Source organism: Notolabrus celidotus, chromosome 22 (assembly GCF_009762535.1).
Source record: "Notolabrus celidotus isolate fNotCel1 chromosome 22, fNotCel1.pri, whole genome shotgun sequence".
NCBI lineage: Eukaryota > Metazoa > Chordata > Actinopteri > Labriformes > Labridae > Notolabrus > Notolabrus celidotus.
The window spans coordinates 28,311,779-28,330,096 of record NC_048293.1 but is presented as its reverse complement, the minus strand read 5'-3'; the positions used below and the strand labels follow the sequence as shown (position 1 = coordinate 28,330,096).

Here is an 18,318-nt window from a genome sequence, read left to right as displayed (position 1 = left end):
AACACGTTCAGAAACTGCTTCTCATGATTATGCAAACGATCTCTGCCTCAAAGTGAGGTTTCAATTCCCTCAAACTGGGCCATGATGTAAGAATCAGGTGGTGATCTAAGTGTCTGACAACAGTAACTGAGAACTCTTTCACTTTTTGATTCCTTTTAGATCCCTTTTTTCCCCCCGAAGCTTTCCCCCTTCAGCCCCCAGACTCCTTTTAATAAATACAACAGCTTCACCTCACAGAACAAGAGAGTGATCAGTTAGTTTGTTTGTTTTTGTGCATCTTAATGTTTGAAAAGTAAAGTTCAAACCCAACGAAAAATATCAGATTGAGGTAACAGTTACTGTTTTTGGACGAAGAGACGTAACAGCTGTTTCAGGGTCCATCTTCATGGACCCAAATATTTTGTAACAGCAGGATCTGGTCTTAAAACAATCACAGACCTCTGCTCCAGTTGTTAACGTGAATATTTAACATGTTTGTGTTCTGGTTGTTGCAGTGACGGGACCTCTCTCAGAGCTTCAGATAGCGTACGTCAGCAGAGAGACCATACAGGGTTTGGGATATCTGCACACCAAGGGCAAGATGCACCGTGACATCAAGGTACCATATCTTTAAAGTTTTGTCTTTCTGATACTCAAAGCCTGAACAGGAGCAGAGAGAGGTCTCAGTGAAAGGTCAGAGCTCGCTGAAGAGCTGCAGAGCCGCTCTCTAAAACTCTCAGGAAAAGACGAGCAGGGACGTTCACACTCGAAAGCATGTGACCAGAGGTGTCACTTTCAGCGGTTTTGTGGTGGAGCCGAAGTTAACCACGCCTGCTTCGAGCACGCAGGCTGCAGCAGCCTCGCTCTCATGTGTTATCACAGAAGGTCAGGGCTAGACCTATTATCTTTACTCCACTCTACACAGCGAGCGCTTCCTGTTTCCTCCACTGTCACCGCAGGATGCCACAGAGAGACTGTCAGTCACAGCCAACAGAAACACTGAGGGACTGTCAGGGAGATGTCAAAGTGGTCAAAGTGGTGCGATTTCATCCGTCTGTTAATGTCCCACAGAGTTTCACACACCATCAGCACTTTATTACGACACCTCAGACTCTCAAACCTCTGCATCCTCACACTGAAACGTCTCTTATAATACCCTGAATCCTTCTTCCTCAAAGTTAAATCACTGTTCTCATCACAGGGCGCCAACATCCTCCTCACAGACAACGGAGACGTGAAGTTAGGTAAGTTGCTCCCTCAGCGTCTTAAACCCGTCAGCCGTCTCTGGGTGATGTAATCTGAAAAGCCCTGTCAACTCTCGTTACAGCTGACTTCGGAGTCGCGGCCAAAATAACAGCCACCATCGCCAAGAGGAAGTCTTTCATTGGCACACCGTACTGGTGAGTGTGTCACTTATAAAACTGTCCCCAGAAACACACAAGTGCATTCTTCCTCCTCACTGATGATGCAGGACGAGCTATCTTGGTCCCTCTTATCAAGCTTGCTTCAGGTTTTGTTGCAGAAAGGCAGGTTTTTATTATTTTATACACTTACTATCAGAGCATTTTGTTCCTTGATGTAAACAAAACTAATAAACCATCCCTCATTGATTGATTGAAAGGTATGACTCTAAATTCTGGCGATCACACGCTCAAACATTTTTATAATCGAGCGTCAGCGTCACTGTTTTCTATCTAACAGAATCTGGTTTGACACTTTGAGGCCTGCGTCTTATTTTAGAAGTCATGATCTTGTTTAGGAAGTCAAAATTTAGATTGTGATGTGTACCACACGATGACCTGACTTCGCCTTCACTGAAGTCTCACTGACAGTAATGTTGTGTTCGTGGAAACAGCGAGCTGGATGTCAGTTTTTCAACGTCCTTGGAGGCTGAAAAACAACCTCGCATCCATAACACTGGACCGCAGACAGATCACATTTTTGGGATTCTTCAGCTCAGTTTGTGATAAATAAAAGCTGGAGTTTGTGAAAGTAGATTTTAGATTCTTTATTCTGCTTGTCCCTGTGAATAAGACTCATCTTTACCTGTATGGAGGGGAGAAAGGAGGAGGGGGTGTGATGGTTCAGTATCACAAGAAAAAAGTGAGACACATTTCTCCCTGAGAATAAATCAGCTGGATCACTTCTCAGACCTGTTCCCACCTCTTACCTGACCTTTAATTATTCCCATTTACAGTTAGCATCAGTATCATTCTTCTCTTCTTCATGGAGTCCTCCCTTCATCCTGATTTTCTTTTTTTTTTTTATGCTTTATTTGTAGTTTTTCATTTTACAAACAAGAACATTTATTCCCTACATCCACCCAACCACCCTAAACCTAGAGACAAGAGTGATAAGAATTAATACATAGACAACACAAAAATAAAACTATTTATTTATTATTAAATATAGACTAACAAGCAAAAACTTACATAATAAACATTGTAAACAAAAAAGAAATAAATACATAAAATAACAAGTTCTCGTTCACATTCATAGACATGACAATGAGAGAGCATTTCCCCAATCCAGCTGTTGAATGAGGGAGGTTTATCAGATCTCCACTGTAGAAGAATGAGTCTTCAGGCTATTAATGAGGCCAAAGCTGCAGCCTTTTCTTGTCCTTCATCCTGATTTTATTTGATTTTCACAGGATGGCTCCAGAAGTAGCAGCAGTGGAGAAAAACGGCGGCTACAACCAGCTGTGTGATATCTGGGCTGTGGGGATCACGTCCATCGAGCTGGCCGAGCTGCAGCCTCCCATGTTTGACCTTCACCCCATGAGGTCTGTAGTTCTTAATCTAAGACGTGTTAAGGCGCCATGTCATTCTGTGTGACCTTACATTAAAACCCTCTCTCTGTCTCCTCTCTCTGTCTCCTCTCTCTCTGTCTCCTCTCTCTGTCTCCTCTCTCTCTGTCTCCTCTCTCTCTGTCTCCTCTCTCTCTGTCTCCTCTCTCTGTCTCCCCTCTCTGCCTCCTCTGTCTCCCCTCTCTGTCTCCTCTCTCTCTGTCTCCTCTCTCTCTGTCTCCTCTCTCTGTCTCCTCTCTCTGTCTCCTCTCTGGGTCTCCTCTCTGTGTCTCCTCTCTCTGTCTCCTCTCTCTCTGTCTCCTCTCTCTCTCTGTCTCCTCTCTCTGTCTCCTCTCTCTGTCTCCTGTCTCTGTCTCCTCTCTCTGTCTCCTCTCTCTGTCTCCTCTCTCTGTCTCCTCTCTCTCTGTCTCCTCTCTCTGTCTCCTCTCTCTGTCTCCTCTCTCTCTCTCCTCTCTCTCTGTCTCCTCTCTCTGTCTCCTCTCTGGGTCTCCTCTCTGTGTCTCCTCTCTCTGTCTCCTCTCTCTCTGTCTCCTCTCTCTCTCTGTCTCCTCTCTCTGTCTCCTCTCTCTCTGTCTCCTCTCTCTGTCTCCTCTCTCTGTCTCCTCTCTCTCTCTCCTCTCTCTCTGTCTCCTCTCTCTGTCTCCTCTCTGGGTCTCCTCTCTGTGTCTCCTCTCTCTGTCTCCTCTCTCTCTGTCTCCTCTCTCTCTCTGTCTCCTCTCTGGGTCTCCTCTCTCTGTCTCCTCTCTCTGTCTCCTCTCTCTGTCTCCTCTCTCTGTCTCCTCTCTCTCTGTCTCCTCTCTCTGTCTCCTCTGTATCCTCTCTGTCTCCTCTCTCTGTCTCCTCAGAGCTTTGTTCCTGATGTCAAAGAGCAGCTTCCAGCCTCCGAAGCTAAAAGACAAAAACAAATGGTGAGCCTCCAAAATATCCAACGTCCTCTTTGACGTCTTGACTCTTCGTGCTTTTACTTCTCTACACTGAAACCCAATCATCTTGCTCTCCAGGTCCACTGCCTTCCATAACTTCGTCAAAGTGTCTCTGACGAAGAACCCGAAGAAGAGACCCACCGCAGAAAAGCTCCTATCGGTAACACGTTTACTGCTTTCAGAAATCACGCCGTGTTCTGAGCTTCCTCTTTTATTTGATCGTGAGGAGATCTCAGGACATCTTTATGATCCTGGATTACAGAAGAAGAAATCAAGGCTTCTGAGTATTTTATCTGGACTCTCTGTTCTGCTTTTATCTGTTGTTTAAAATAAAGTTACAGGTTGTTTATTAAAGATCCGTGCTGCATAAACCACAGAGACATGTTTAATGTAGTGAGTAGATATCTCACGTGTCTCTGAGGAAGCGTCTCATCCTGTATGATCCAGGGATCTTCTGATGGTTTAATTACTCTGAAACAGTTAAAGTCCGTCTCTGCAGGGACGTTGATGTTCCAGTTTGCGTGGACCTCGTATGAGAGATTAGGATGTCAGTATTAAATAACGGCTCGTCCTGTCTTGTTTCTTGCAGCACGTGTTCATGGCTCAGGCGGGTCTAACCAGACGGCTCGCTGTCGACCTCCTAGATAAGATGAACAACCCTGATAACCACCAGCATTACAGCGAGGTGGACGACGACGACCTCGAGGTAACGTCTGATTACAGCGAATCACATACCCCAGAGTGTGACATAATTATCATGACTTCTTATTTTCATGTTTTAGTTACATACCATAGATTTTTTATTTTTTTACACTTAATTTTTCTTGTTTTGTAACAAATATTTTACCAACAATACTGAGAACATAAGACAGACAGGGTCATCATCATGAGTGAGGTGAAATGCTTGACATGATATACCTCAGTAAGGGACAGAGAGGAGAAAAACAAACAAATAAACATCCAAACAAACAAAAAGTGAGGTGGCTAGCTGTGTTATTCAACAGCAGGCATGTTCAGTTAAGTGTCCTTAAGGTCCTGTAAGTTCAAGGTCGTCCACAGGAGGCACAAACAAGGCATTTTCCACAGCAGAACATCATTACACATTCATACAAGTTGTCCAGATCTTCCAATATTTTTCACCTGTTTTCGTTGCATGCCTTAGTGAGAAAGTCAATTGTTCCACACGATACATTTCTTGAATAATTTCTTTCCATTCACTGATTGTTGGGGATTCTTTATTCAGCCATTTCCTGGTCAATAACAAAGATTTTACACCTTATTTTTCATGTGATGATGCTGAAGAATGAAGTGATGGGTCTCCACTTTAAACTCTGCTCATCTTTAGTTATAAAGAACCTTTCATACATTCAAGCATGCAGCAAGAAAACACAGGAATAAGTCAAATGATACAAGGCTGCAACAAGATAGAGGAACGTGATATGAAACACTTAAAAATACAAATAAAGTCAGATTTTTACCCAAAAATTAATGTAAAATCTGAAAAATTTAATAAAACCATTACGGTAAAATGAATACAAATAAAATCAGATAAATACTTGAAAAATTTAATTAAAATCAGAACAATTAAATAAACATTACAGTAAAATAAATAATATAGAATCAGACAAATACCACAAAATATAATAAAATAATTACAGTAAAATAAATAAAATAAAATCTGATAAGTACCATAAAATAAAATAAAATCATTAAGGTAAATAAATAAGATAAAATCAGATAAATACAGGAAAAAAATCACAACAATGAAATCAATACAATCAGATTAATACCAGAAAATTAAAGTAAAATCAGAGAAATTAAATAAAACCATTACAGTAAAATAAATAAAATAAAATCTGATAAATACTAGTAAATAAAATCAAATCATTATGGTTAAAAAAAAAAAGCTAAAATCAGATTAATACCAGAAAATTTAAGTGAAATAAAAATAAATTAAATAAAATCATTACAGTAAAATACATAAGATAAAATCAGATAAATACCAGAAAATAAAATCATTATGCTAAAATAAATCAGATAAAATCAGATAAATACTAGCAAAATTAAATTAAAATCAGAAAGATTAAATAAACCCATGACAGTAATCCCTGTCATATTTGATGTTATCTAATCAGTTATTTACAGTTAAACATGTAAACCTGACTCTCTCTCTGTCAGCACTGAATGTAAAGATTGGCTCATTGTGTTTTTTTGGAAACTTGGCGATGAAAGATAAAACTTCCCTTCCCTGCTCCTCCTGATTCTTCCTATCAACATTATTATTCCAGCTGGAATCAACATCACATCGACGTGGCAGCCAAAGAGGTGGTACCACAGCCTTTAAGAGCCCATTGTGCTTTTCTCCCCCTGACAGCAGCAGCTCTGTCTTGGCCTTGATGAATGAAAAAAAAAAACCCTGAAGGCTATTGACTGCAAGCAATGGAGCCTGTTGCACACAAACAGCCTCTGGGATGCATAATAATGTGTCGCAACACAAAAACTACCTCTCAGACGTGCGAGAGGAAGCAGTCGCTGCTCTGTTAAATATTTAGATGTAGACATGTGGGTGAAGTGTTACACGCTGCTGAGTCCTTATCTCTGAAATCTCTCCCTCTCTGTGTTTCAGCCGCTCTCTGCCGTCAGACACACCATCCGCTCCACCAACAAGCAAGCCCGGGCCGAGAGGACGCGCTCAGAGATCGACTGTAAGTGAACAAAAAGTCACAAACCCTTCCTCGGTGCCCCCCGCCCCCCCCCTCCTGCTGTGACTCTGTCCTGTCATTGGTCAGCGTGTCAGCTGGCCTGATACTCTGAGGGTCATCCTGATAATCCCGCTGCACTGGCTGGCCCTTCTCCAGACCGCAGCATGTGGTCGTGTGTTTAAAAATAGCCGGGGGGATTCACGGTGGAGAAAGTAGATGTGTGTGTTTTATCACCAAGTTAAAGCCACACCTTTCTCAAACATCTCACACATATCAAAGGAGTTATTTTCTTCTTCTTCTTCTGTGTTTTGCAACACTTGAAGGAAGCTGCTGCGTGTCTGTGTCAGTAGATAAAACCATTGAGCCGCCGTGTTGTGTCAGAAGTGTCTCATTTCATCACTCTGGGTCGATGTAGTAACACTCCACCGGTGTCAAATGTTTGTCTCTGTTTTCGTGCTCTCTTCACTTCTCTCAATAAAATCTGACTTTCCCTCCTGCATGAAGCACACAATGGGACTGACCACGGGACGCCATGCTCAAGTCCTAGCTTCTCTGTGGGACACAGGGGGGACGCAGGTTAGTGCCAGTGTAGTGAGACAGTGTGTTTCTGTGTCATACCTCCAGCTCACCTCTAAGACTCCTTTAGAACTAGGCTCATGTTGTAGTCCATAACCGATCCCACTGACCCTGAAAAGGTGAGTTCCCTGTTTGGGTTGGCGACAGCTTCTTAGGTTGAGTAAGTCTGAATAAATTTAACATTGTGAGGAATTGTTCCTGTTAGACCGGCTGAAGTGAAATGACTAATCCGTTTCTAACAAGGAAGTAAAGTTTGATCGTACCTCTCTCCTCATTCCTAAACCCTAACTGTCCCCCTCCCTTCTTTTATTGCTGTGTTTGTTTGATAAGAAGGAAGGATGAGAAGGGCCACATGTGAGAACCATATTTGAATACTGATCTTTTAGTGGGTCTTTGATTCCTTTATTGAGAGGATGGGACGGTGGATAGAGTAGAACACTGAGAGGACAGAGAGTGGAGTTACAAACTGCTAATAGCCTCAGGTTGGAATTAAACCCAGGAGCAGCATTAAGATCTAAGACCTCTGTACACGAGGCGCATGACATAAACACTGAGATTAAACAACAACCATGAGTTTGGGTTTTTACCTTGACTCTACTTTACTCTACTTTACTCCAATCTACTTCAGTCTACTCTACTTCACCCCTCTATTCCTCTCTACTGTAATCTACTCTAGTCTACTCTGTTGCAATCTCCTTTCCTCCACTGTACTTTAGTCTACTCTACTTTACTATCCTTAACTACTCTACTCTCCTTTACTCTACTCTACTTTACTGTACTCTATTCTACTCTACTGTACTCTCCTTTACTATACTCTACTTTACTGTACTCTACTCTATTCTACTGTACTCTCCTTTCCTCCACTGTACTTTAGTCTACTCTACTTTACACTCCTTAACTACTCTACTCTCCTCTACTCTATTCTACTCTACTCTACTCTCCTCTACTCTATTCTACTCTACTGTACTCTCCTTTACTCTACTCTACTTTACTGTACTCTACTCTATTCTACTGTACTCTATTCTACACTACTGTACTCTCCTTTACTATACTCTACTCTCCTTTACTCTACTGTACTATCCTTTACTCTATTCTACTCTACTGTACTCTCCTTTACTCTACTCTACTTTACTGTACTCTCCTTTACTCTACTCTATTCTACTCTACTGTACTCTACTGTACTATCCTTTACTCTATTCTACTCTACTGTACTCTCCTTTACTCTATTCTACTCTACTGTACTCTCCTTTACTCTATTCTACTTTACTGTACTCTACTCTATTCTACTGTACTCTATTCTACTCTACTGTACTCTCCTTTACTATACTCTACTCTCCTTTACTTTACTCTACTCTATTCTACTCTACTGTACTCTCCTTTACTCTCCTCTACTCTCCTTTACTTTACTCTACTCTACTTTACTGTACTCTCCTACTCTCCTTTACTTTACTCTACTCTACTGTACTCTCCTACTCTCCTTTACTTTACTTTACTCTACTTTACTGTACTCTCCTCTACTCTCCTTTACACTACTCTACTTTACTGTACTCTCCTCTACTCTATTCTACTCTACTCTACTCTCCTTTACTCTACTCTATTCTACTCTACTCTACTGTACTCTCCTTTACTCTACTCTCCTTTACTCCAGTGTACTCTCCTTTACTCTACTCTATTCTACTCTACTTTACTGTACTCTACTGTACTCTAGTGTACTGTCCTTTACTCTCCTTAACTCTACTCTACTCTCCTTTACTCTGCTCTACTTTACTCTACTCTATTCTACTCTACTCTACTGTACTCTCCTGTACTCTCCTTTACTCTACTCTATTCTACTGTACTCTCCTGTACTCTCCTTTACTCTACTCTATTCCACTCTACTCTCATTTACTCTACTTAACTTTACTCTCCTTAACTCTACTCTACCCTCATTAACTCTCCATTACTCCACTCTACTCACCTTTAAGGAGAGTAGAGTGGAGTAATGGAGAGTACTTTACTCCACTCTACTTTAGTCTACTCTATCTAACTCATTCTTATTCCTCTCGACTCTAATCTACTCTACTCCACTGTACCCTTCTATACTTTACTTTACTCTCCTTTACTTTACTTTACTCTACTCTACTTCACTCTACTCAAAAAACATCTTTTAATGCACCCCAGCTTGTAGCTCAACATACTTCACAGTAACAAACAGTAAATAACAGCAGAAATAGACGGCCACAGATAAAATCTGAATTCTCACCTCTTCCTTATTTTCTGTTGTTTATGTCCTCAGATATTATTTTCACATGTGGCCCTCTCCCTCTCCTGTGAATGTGTCTGTGTCTCACCTCCTCACTGTTGTGTGTGTTTGAACTCCTGCAGCTCCTCCTCAGTATCAGAGTACCTAAAGAAAGAGGACACACTGAAAAATGAACTCTGATTATTTAAAACACCAACTGGTTTATTTCACCTTTATGATTCTGACACCGGATCCAGGATCCTCTTTGTGTAAAAACGTGACCTCAGACCTGAACAGGACGAATCACTCCCCTGATTTATTTGTAATTCTTCTCTCCGAGTGAACAGACCTGGTTACTGTCGAGTGTAATCTGTGTTTGTCTTCGGTGAGCAGCTCCTCCACAGCCTGCAGACCAAACATCCACAGGGATGATAAATCAGGAGCGTAGTAATGGAAGCAGCCGATCTGCTCTGGGTTCATTCTCACACGTGACTTTATCTTAAGAATGGACTCAGAGAGGGACTCCTGCTACTAATGCTCCAACGCTGCTTCCACGGCTTTGTGTGGCTTCAAGTGTTGAGCTCTGATGCCCTCTAGTGTTCAACGTGTGCAAGAATACCAAACAATAATCCAACTGTCTTTTGAATTACAGTCGACAAGCTCCAGTTTGAACCTCCGCTCAGGAAGGAAACTGAGGCTCACTCTGAAATGGTGATTATCAGTTTAATAAGTGTTCGTGTTGAAGTTCAGCTTCTCTGTTTCTAATCACTCATTATAGTAAATATAGAAAAAGAAGACATATAGAAATGTTAAATAAAAAAAGCAGGGTGTCTAAAAGTCTGTATCTGTGTGTGTTTCCACAGGATGTGAGTAAAGATAATGACTTCCCCTCCCCCTGGAGTCCGTTTGCAGAGGGAGGAATAACAACCAGGTAATCCATGGAAACTGTTGTCAGAGAAACTGCTCCTGTTTACTCGCCCCTCTCTCTTTCTCTCTCTCTCTCTCTGTTTCTTTCTCTCTCTCTCTCTCTCTGGATGATCTCTAGTATTTCATTCAGAAGAGGAACATGTTTTTACCTTCTTTAAAGTATTAAATGCACGCTAGACACCTTATCAGCACCTTGAAGGCCACCTCACTGTAATCCAAATCTACCTGCAAATGAGGGAACAAAGGATGTGTGCATTGGATTGACTAAACAACAAAACATCCTTGGTTAATATGCACCAGAATGACTTGTTTGTGTCTAAACTGTAGTGCAGCAACCCGCCACTAGTGTGTGCTGCAGCTCTGGTTAATGTCTACTCCCATAACGCTCTAAAGCTCTACTACCTGGATGTAAACAAGCACAGGTGACAGATGTCGTCTGGTAGTGCACATCATTTTTCTAGATATAAATATGACAAATGTTTGATAAAAATTAGATATAAATAAATCTGTATTTACATCCCCTCAAAAATTAAAAAGAGAGGGGGCGCTAGTGAGCCTTAAACGCTAGTTTCCACCCAACTTTAAACAGAAGAAGAAGACAAGCCAAACCATGTCGCAGGGTGAGAGGTAGCCGCTACTTCTCAGTATGTTGATCTAGTAAATGGAGATAAAGTTTAGGATGCTAACCTACAAGGAGGACTGAAGGCTGGTGGTGCTAGCTCTTCAAGAGGTAGACACACTCTGAAAAACAATTCGACATCATTTACCTTCAGACTCTGTGATCCTGAGTTTTGCCGTGTTAAAGAAATTGTGCTCAACTTTGAGTGTTTTCTTACCTTTAGACTTTTAGGCTGCATGGAATTTAAATTCCAGTTTAGAGGACTTGGAAATAAGTCACTTTTGAGCATCCTTAAAAGTAACCTTACCTTAGTAATAGTGGTAAATTTGAGTAACATTATTAGTGTATGAAACTTCTGATGATAAGATGACCTGAAGCTTGTTAGCCTTTTTAAGCCAAGGCTCTATATTTACATATTTAAAGGTTTTAATGAGTTACAAGCACTAAAAGTTTTGGAATCATCCTCAGTATCTGACTTCAGCCTACAAAAGCAAACAGGCTGCAGTGTAACCCCAGCAGGTAAATCTGCATGTCCTCTATAAGTGCTCCTTTTTGACACCTTCAGCCTCAGATTATTTCAAGAGTCTGACAGCGTTACCGTAAGGACCTCTACGACTCCGACTCAGCCAGCTGTTTCTGTTTGAGGAGCAGGAATAAATCAACCCTGCAGACACTCTCAGTTCACTTTACAGCAGCCTGTGTTCTGCTCGAGTTCAGACAGCCAACCTGAATCATTCCTCGACAGCAGAGAGGCTTTTTTTAAATCCAAAGCAGAAGCAAATGCAACGTTTTTAGAATCCTAAGATAACATCCTGAATGTCTTCGTAGGTGCTGTTCACCGTCTCTCACACTAACCTGCTCACTCACTGTAGCTAACCTGCGTCTCTGCATGAACTCACTCTCCCATCTGCACTTTGAAATGTTGCTTTGCTTGTAACCTCCGTCTCACTTGTCCGTGTGCTTTTTATATCTCTCTTCTTCCTGTCGCTCTCTCTCCCTCTCTCTCTCTCTATCTGGCCTCTCGTCCCTCCAAGGAGTCTTCTCAAAAGCGTTGAGGATGAATTGTTCCAACGGTAACACTAACCCACGTGTGCTGTAGCACCTTACACCCTCCACCCATCCCTCACTTTGTCCCCACCTTCACTGCAGTGAGCTTTTAGCACCCACAGTGTCCACGACTCCTCTTCCTTTGCACCCTTCCACTCAGCTGTAGATCCAAACTGTGCATACTGGAGTCTGAGACCAGCACCCGGGTACGACAGAGGCTAGAAAATGCAGAATTGCTAGTTTGCTTTGACTTGATCTCGTGATCAAGAAAGATGTAATCAGCGTTAATGTCAGTGTGTTTCATAAGCAGATAAAAAACTCCCTACTGGAGCTTTAACGCCTCCGGGCGAACGAACAACCTCTGAGAGCTTCCAGTGAGACAGCATTTGCAATTGAACATCAAGTCAAGACTTCCTTTTCACGTGTGTCATTGTTTACAGTCCTACAAGAAACTTGAGAAGCAGGAATAGAGCAGCCGTGGAGAAATGATGTGTAAGAGCTGATGTTAGCTGCTCTTGCAGACAGATTTCTGCAAGAAAACCTGCAGAAGTGATGCTGATAATTAAACTAACTTTAAGTTTTATGTCAGATCATAAAAGCCAGATTAAAAAACGTGAACATGAAGGTTCATCGATGCGAGGAATCAGGGATTTTTCTGATGAAGTATGTTTCAAGTTTGGAGTCCATCAAAAAACAGATCTTCCATCCATCTCCAGAAACGTATCTCTCCTTGTTTTCCATCCCGTGATGTTTTCTAGCATCCCGTCATCACAGCAAACACCCCCAGCTCTTCTCCTCAGAGTCTCCTCACCTCAGAGGAGAGCTCTCAAATAAACATGAGCATCATTAACTCCCCTCTCCTCCCCGACCTCTGACGAGTCTTATTTTCCTCTCTGCTCGCTCCTGCAGGGGACACATCGCTCATCTGGAGGACGCCTTCGAAGAAGTGGAGCTGTGAGTGATGTCATTGAGATTTCATCATGTGTTCAGACCTGTTGTTGTTGGGTTTTAGATCTGTCTAATGAACTGTATTTCAGGTCAACTCTGAAGCCAGGGATGCCTCCTCCTCCTCTGCCCCCGAAGGTGAGACCTTTAACTTTATGATATATCTCTTATAGAAGTATGAAAGTCATATCCTCTTATTTGAACTCTCTTCTTTGTTTCCTGTGTCAGCCACGGTTAAACAGCTCCTCAGAGGAGCTCGGCCTGAACGACGAGCGGTCTCTGACGGTTCGGAGGTTCCCAAACTCAGAGAACGGGCCGACTCAGGTGTCTCGCAGACAGAGCACGCCCGAGTCGGGCAACAAGGGGGAGCACTCATCTCCAGATTTCCTCTCCGCCAGCGTCAGCAGCCCCGGCCTTTTGTCTCATGCCTCAGATCCTGGTGAGAACTCATTATTTGTATGTGATAAGTTATATTTGGAGGTATGACTCCACCTCCATGTGTGACAGGGCAAAGCCTGAGGAAGGGAGAGCACACCTCATCTCTCTTTAATGTGTATAAATCTCAAGCCAAGGCAGGGAGAGCACACCATCTCTCTTTAATGTGTATAAATCTAAAAGAAGGCAGGGAGAGCACACCTCATCTCTCTTTAATGTGTATAAATCTAAAAGAAAGCAGGTAGAGCACACCTTCCCTCTCTTTAATATGTATGAATCTAAAGCCAAGGCAAGTGGCGAGCACACCTTCCCTCTCTTTAATTTGTATAAATCTAAAGCCAAGGCAGGGAGAGCACACCTCATCTCTCTTTAATGTGTATAAATCTCAAGCCAAGGCAGGTAGAGCACACCTCATCAGTCTTTAATGTGTATAAATCTCAAGCCAAGGCAGGGAGAGCACACCTCATCTCTCTTTAATGTGTATAAATCTCAAGCCAAGGCAGGTAGAGCACACCTCATCTCTCTTTAATGTGTATAAATCTCAAGCCAAGGCAGGGAGAGCACACTTCATCTCTCTTTAATGTGTATGAATCTAAAAGAAGGCAGGGAGAGCACACCTCATCTCTCTTTAATGTGTATAAATCTAAAAGAAGGCAGGGAGAGCACACCTCATCTCTCTTTAATATGTATGAATCTAAAAGAAGGCAGGGAGAGCACACCTCATCTCTCTTTAATATGTATGAATCTAAAGACAAGGCAGGGAGGGCAGCAGCAAAGACCCTGGGGTGCAGAACAGAGCGAGCATCAGTGACGATATGACACTGGTGAAATCAGACACAGCAGAAAGGAGGGTCCAAGTCTGAGTCCTCAGACTGAGTCCTGTAAACCCTGTCATAAGAAATCTGTAGTTGATCTTCGTTATCAATGTGATCTGTGTCACAGTCCCTGATCCAGTTCCTTGTAGTACCCCGCCCTCGTGTGCAGTTCTTCGTCTGTATTCTCAAACTAAAGTGTCTTTAAACGAGAACTCTCTTTCTTCCAAGCTCTCAGTAAACCTAAATGTAAAGGTAAGAGAGTTGGATGTGACCGTGTCTGTCTTTAGTGTTTAGACTCTTCTTCTCTCCCTGATCGCTCACGTCTCTCTCTTCTCTCCCGACAGAGAACGACTCAGACGACAGCGTGAACGGAGGCAGTCCCAAGCCGCCGCCCAACAGACCGCACCGGAAGGAGAAGAAGGAGTTCCCTGTGAGTGTGAAGATAACGTTTGACCTCTCGGTGCACCCAAGTGTTAGGATTAAGGAGTAACATATCATCTGTTGGCTTTAAAGAGCTGCAGGGAAACCCCAAATATGATGTTTCACCTCGTCAGATCCAAACACTGACGGTTAAAGAAGAACAGTCCAGATTGTGTTTTTGTTTTTGTCTCCTTGTTGCATGTGGAGCTAAATAAAGCCTCGACACTGAGACTGATTGATGCTGCTTTGTTTGTGTCAGCACGATGATTAGATTTGTATTTCCTCTGCTCCTCAGAAACCAGCGATCAACGGCCTGCCGCCCACTCCTAAAGTCCTGGTGAGTGAATCATCTGCATTGTTCTCTGCAGTCTCCCCTCTTCTTTCAGGAGCTCTGTTGCTGACCTCCTCCTCCTCCTCCTCCTCCTCCTCCTCCTCCTCCTCCTCCTCTGCTGCTGCGGTACATTCTGGAGATATTTGGTTCCCTGCTCTGTGGTTTTCTTCTGCTCCTCGGCCTCATTACACCCAGGCTGACTCTCTCTCTGAGCTCACACACCTTCCTCCTCTGAGCCATGCTGCTTCTCTTTTCAGATGGGAGCCTGTTTCTCTAAAGTGTTTGATGGCTGTCCGCTGAAGATCAACTGTGCCACGTCATGGATTCACCCCGACACCAAAGGTACAGGTTCATGCAAACAAACACACAGAAGTTACTGTTTCTATTTCAGCTGCTGCTTCACTTCTCATCTCCTCTCCTCATAGATCAGTACCTCATCTTTGGGACGGAGGACGGGATCTATACGTTGAACCTCAACGAGCTGCATGAAGCCACGATGGAGCAGGTGATGATCTGTTCAGATCTTTAACTATACGGCCAAATTCCACCAGATCCGTCTCTGATCTGTCACAGATCCGGTTCTGACAGGTTTCTATTCTAGTCAGTGTGTTAACTTCCACTGGATCTGCTCCATTGCGTTCCAGCGCTCATTTCCTTTCCTTTCCTTCCCTTAGCGATCATTTCCTTTCCTTCCCTTAGCGATCATTTCCTTTCCTTCCCTTAGCGCTCATTTCCTTTCCTTTTCTTAGTGCTCATTTCCTTTTCTTTCCTTCCCTTAGCGATAATTTCCTTAGTGATCATTTCATTTCCTCAGCTTTCTTTTCCTTTCCTTTCCTTCCCTTAGTGCTCATTTCATTTCCTCAGCTTTCTTTTCCTTTCCTTTCCTTTCCTTCCCGTAGCGCTTATTTCCTTTCCTTAGCGATCATTTCATTTCCTTTCCTTCCCTTTGTGACTATTTCCTTTCCTTCCCTTAGCGATCATTTCCTTTCCTTCCCTTAGCGCTCATTTCCTTTCCTTTCCTTAGCGCTCATTTCCTTTCCTTTCCTTAGTGCTCATTTCCTTTTCTTTCCTTCCCTTAGCGATCATTTCCTTTCCTTCCCTTAGCGATCATTTCCTTTCCTTCCCTTAGCGCTCATTTCCTTTCCTTTCCTTAGCGCTCATTTCCTTTCCTTTCCTTAGTGCTCATTTCCTTTTCTTTCCTTCCCTTAGCGATCATTTCCTTTCCTTCCCTTAGCGATCATTTCCTTTCCTTCCCTTAGCGCTCATTTCCTTTCCTTCCCTTAGCGCTCCTTTCCTTTCCTTAGCGCTCATTTCCTTTCCTTTCCTTAGTGCTCATTTCCTTTTCTTTCCTTCCCTTAGCGATAATTCCCTTAGTGCTCATTTCATTTCCTCAGCTTTCTTTTCCTTTCCTTTCCTTCCCGTAGCGCTTATTTCCTTTCCTTAGCGATCATTTCATTTCCTTTCCTTCCCTTTGTGACTATTTCCTTTCCTTCCCTTAGCGATCATTTCCTTTCCTTCCCTTAGCGCTCATTTCCTTTCCTTTCCTTAGCGCTCATTTCCTTTCCTTTCCTTAGTGCTCATTTCCTTTTCTTTCCTTCCCTTAGCGATCATTTCCTTTCCTTCCCTTAGCGCTCATTTCCTTTCCTTCCCTTAGCGCTCATTTCCTTTCCTTTCCTTAGCGCTCATTTCCTTTCCTTTCCTTAGTGCTCATTTCCTTTTCTTTCCTTCCCTTAGCGCTTATTTCCTTTCCTTAGCGCTCATTTCCTTTCCTTTCCTTAGTGCTCATTTCCTTTTCTTTCCTTCCCTTAGCGATCATTTCCTTTCCTTCCCTTAGCGATCATTTCCTTTCCTTCCCTTAGCGCTCATTTCCTTTCCTTCCCTTAGCGCTCATTTCCTTTCCTTTCCTTAGTGCTCATTTCCTTTTCTTTCCTTCCCTTAGCGATAATTCCCTTAGTGCTCATTTCATTTCCTCAGCTTTCTTTTCCTTTCCTTTCCTTCCCGTAGCGCTTATTTCCTTTCCTTAGCGATCATTTCATTTCCTTTCCTTCCCATAGCAATCATTTCCTTTCCTTCCCTTTGTGACTATTTCCTTTCCTTTCCTTAGCGATCATTTCCTTTCCTAATCTTTCCATTCCTTAGCTTCTTTTTCCTCTAGTAGCAAGCATGTTAGCACAACATGCTAATGAGTGCAGCTGCAAATGCATCATTAACACATGGAGGTGCCCGACTGTAACTGACTGAGGCATTTCAGGTCAGCTCGCCTCCTCTCTCCCTCCTCCAGCTGCATGCTGACTCTGTTTCTCTGTGTTTAATCCCCTCTGCAGCTGTTTCCCAGGAAGTGTACGTGGCTGTACGTTATCAACAACAACCTGATGTCTTTATCTGGTAAGTGATGGATTTATCCCCGCCTCCCGCTGCACTGGCTCCTGTCATCACCTGCTGCTTCTTTGTCCTGTTATCTGTCCGGCCCGAGGGCTCCTAGGTCGCTCCATATCTGCAGCCCTGAAATAACTGTGTCCTTTGTTTGTGGTTCGGACGAGCACAGCAGCTCAGCAGTAACACATCTGGGCCTACATGTTGATCTTTGATATATGCAGACATGAGGAAGCTCAAATCATCCATCATTAAAAACAAAGCTCCTCTGTGTGGCCGTCCGTGCTGCTGAAGCCTTCTCTCAGTTTAACGGCTGAGGATGGGATTACAAACTGCAAGGTCTACTTTCGGTTTTACCTTCAGTGGTATACTTAACCTCTTCTCTCTTCTCCTCTTCCCTTGGACACTGTCCATCCTCCTCTCGCCTGGCTTGATTTGATATTCTACTAACCGGCTTCATCAGAAGGTAATCATGCTTCACATCATCATCACACTTCTGTGTTTACTCCTGTTCACGGCTAACCTTTCTACGTGTTGAAGCTGCTGCTTCACCGGGTCGACGGTTCACTGTGTCCTATGATGTGCAGAGACGTTTTCATTCTGTCATAATCAGATTTAAGAGACTCTAGACTGAGACGTAGGGAAAGAAAGTGCTGAAGCATACAGGAAGTGATCGCTGTCCAATCCAATACGTCCTCTTAAACGTTCCTCATTCTTGCTGCTGACAGGCTGCAAGCATTTAGCAAGTTACAGTGGCAGACAGGCAGAAACCTCCAGCAGGACCAGACTCATGTTAGACACACATCTGCTGAGACCGTGTTGGAGAGAGGGATAGAGGGAGATGAAGAGAGAGAGAGAGATGATAGTGGGGAGATGGATAGTAGTAGTTGTAGCAGCTGGAGTCTGGACCACGTCCACAGCAGCAGAGATCCAGAGGAACCTACGAGACAAGGGAGCTCAGGGACTCCAGAAAGGACTAAGAAAAGAGAGAAGAGAGGGAGACCAGAAGAAAGAAAAAGAGGAGAAGAAATGGTGAAGGAATGACAGAAGGAAAGGACGGGATAAGAAAGGGAGACATAAAGGATGAAGAAAGAAAGAAAGAAAGAAAGGAATAAAAGAGAGAAAGAAAGAAGGAATGAAAGGAAAAAGGAATAAAAGAGAGAAAGAAGGAAGGGAGGGGGGAAGGAGGAAGGAAT

The 18,318-nt window shown here is 43.0% G+C and overlaps 1 protein-coding gene across 4 annotated transcripts in view; it reads left to right on the top strand.

Annotated features, from left to right (window-relative positions):
- The window catches only part of map4k5 (mitogen-activated protein kinase kinase kinase kinase 5), a 46,520-nt gene that overhangs the window by 19,595 nt on the left and 8,607 nt on the right, over nucleotides 1–18,318 (top strand). Inside the window, exons 6-25 of one of the 4 annotated variants that reach the window (XM_034674380.1) lie at nucleotides 495–598; nucleotides 1,181–1,223; nucleotides 1,307–1,379; nucleotides 2,633–2,764; nucleotides 3,634–3,696; nucleotides 3,790–3,871; nucleotides 4,301–4,417; nucleotides 6,338–6,416; nucleotides 6,918–6,989; nucleotides 9,863–9,921; nucleotides 10,074–10,141; nucleotides 12,713–12,757; nucleotides 12,841–12,886; nucleotides 12,977–13,187; nucleotides 14,343–14,428; nucleotides 14,714–14,755; nucleotides 15,007–15,091; nucleotides 15,175–15,254; nucleotides 17,074–17,134; nucleotides 17,586–17,588. In XM_034674380.1, the coding sequence (XP_034530271.1) occupies nucleotides 495–598; nucleotides 1,181–1,223; nucleotides 1,307–1,379; nucleotides 2,633–2,764; nucleotides 3,634–3,696; nucleotides 3,790–3,871; nucleotides 4,301–4,417; nucleotides 6,338–6,416; nucleotides 6,918–6,989; nucleotides 9,863–9,921; nucleotides 10,074–10,141; nucleotides 12,713–12,757; nucleotides 12,841–12,886; nucleotides 12,977–13,187; nucleotides 14,343–14,428; nucleotides 14,714–14,755; nucleotides 15,007–15,091; nucleotides 15,175–15,254; nucleotides 17,074–17,134; nucleotides 17,586–17,588 (1,551 nt within the window). The remainder of the gene's footprint in view (nucleotides 1–494; nucleotides 599–1,180; nucleotides 1,224–1,306; nucleotides 1,380–2,632; nucleotides 2,765–3,633; nucleotides 3,697–3,789; nucleotides 3,872–4,300; nucleotides 4,418–6,337; nucleotides 6,417–6,917; nucleotides 6,990–9,862; nucleotides 9,922–10,073; nucleotides 10,142–12,712; nucleotides 12,758–12,840; nucleotides 12,887–12,976; nucleotides 13,188–14,342; nucleotides 14,429–14,713; nucleotides 14,756–15,006; nucleotides 15,092–15,174; nucleotides 15,255–17,073; nucleotides 17,135–17,585; nucleotides 17,589–18,318) is intronic. The other 3 variants (XM_034674382.1, XM_034674381.1, XM_034674383.1) reach the window with 3 other exon arrangements.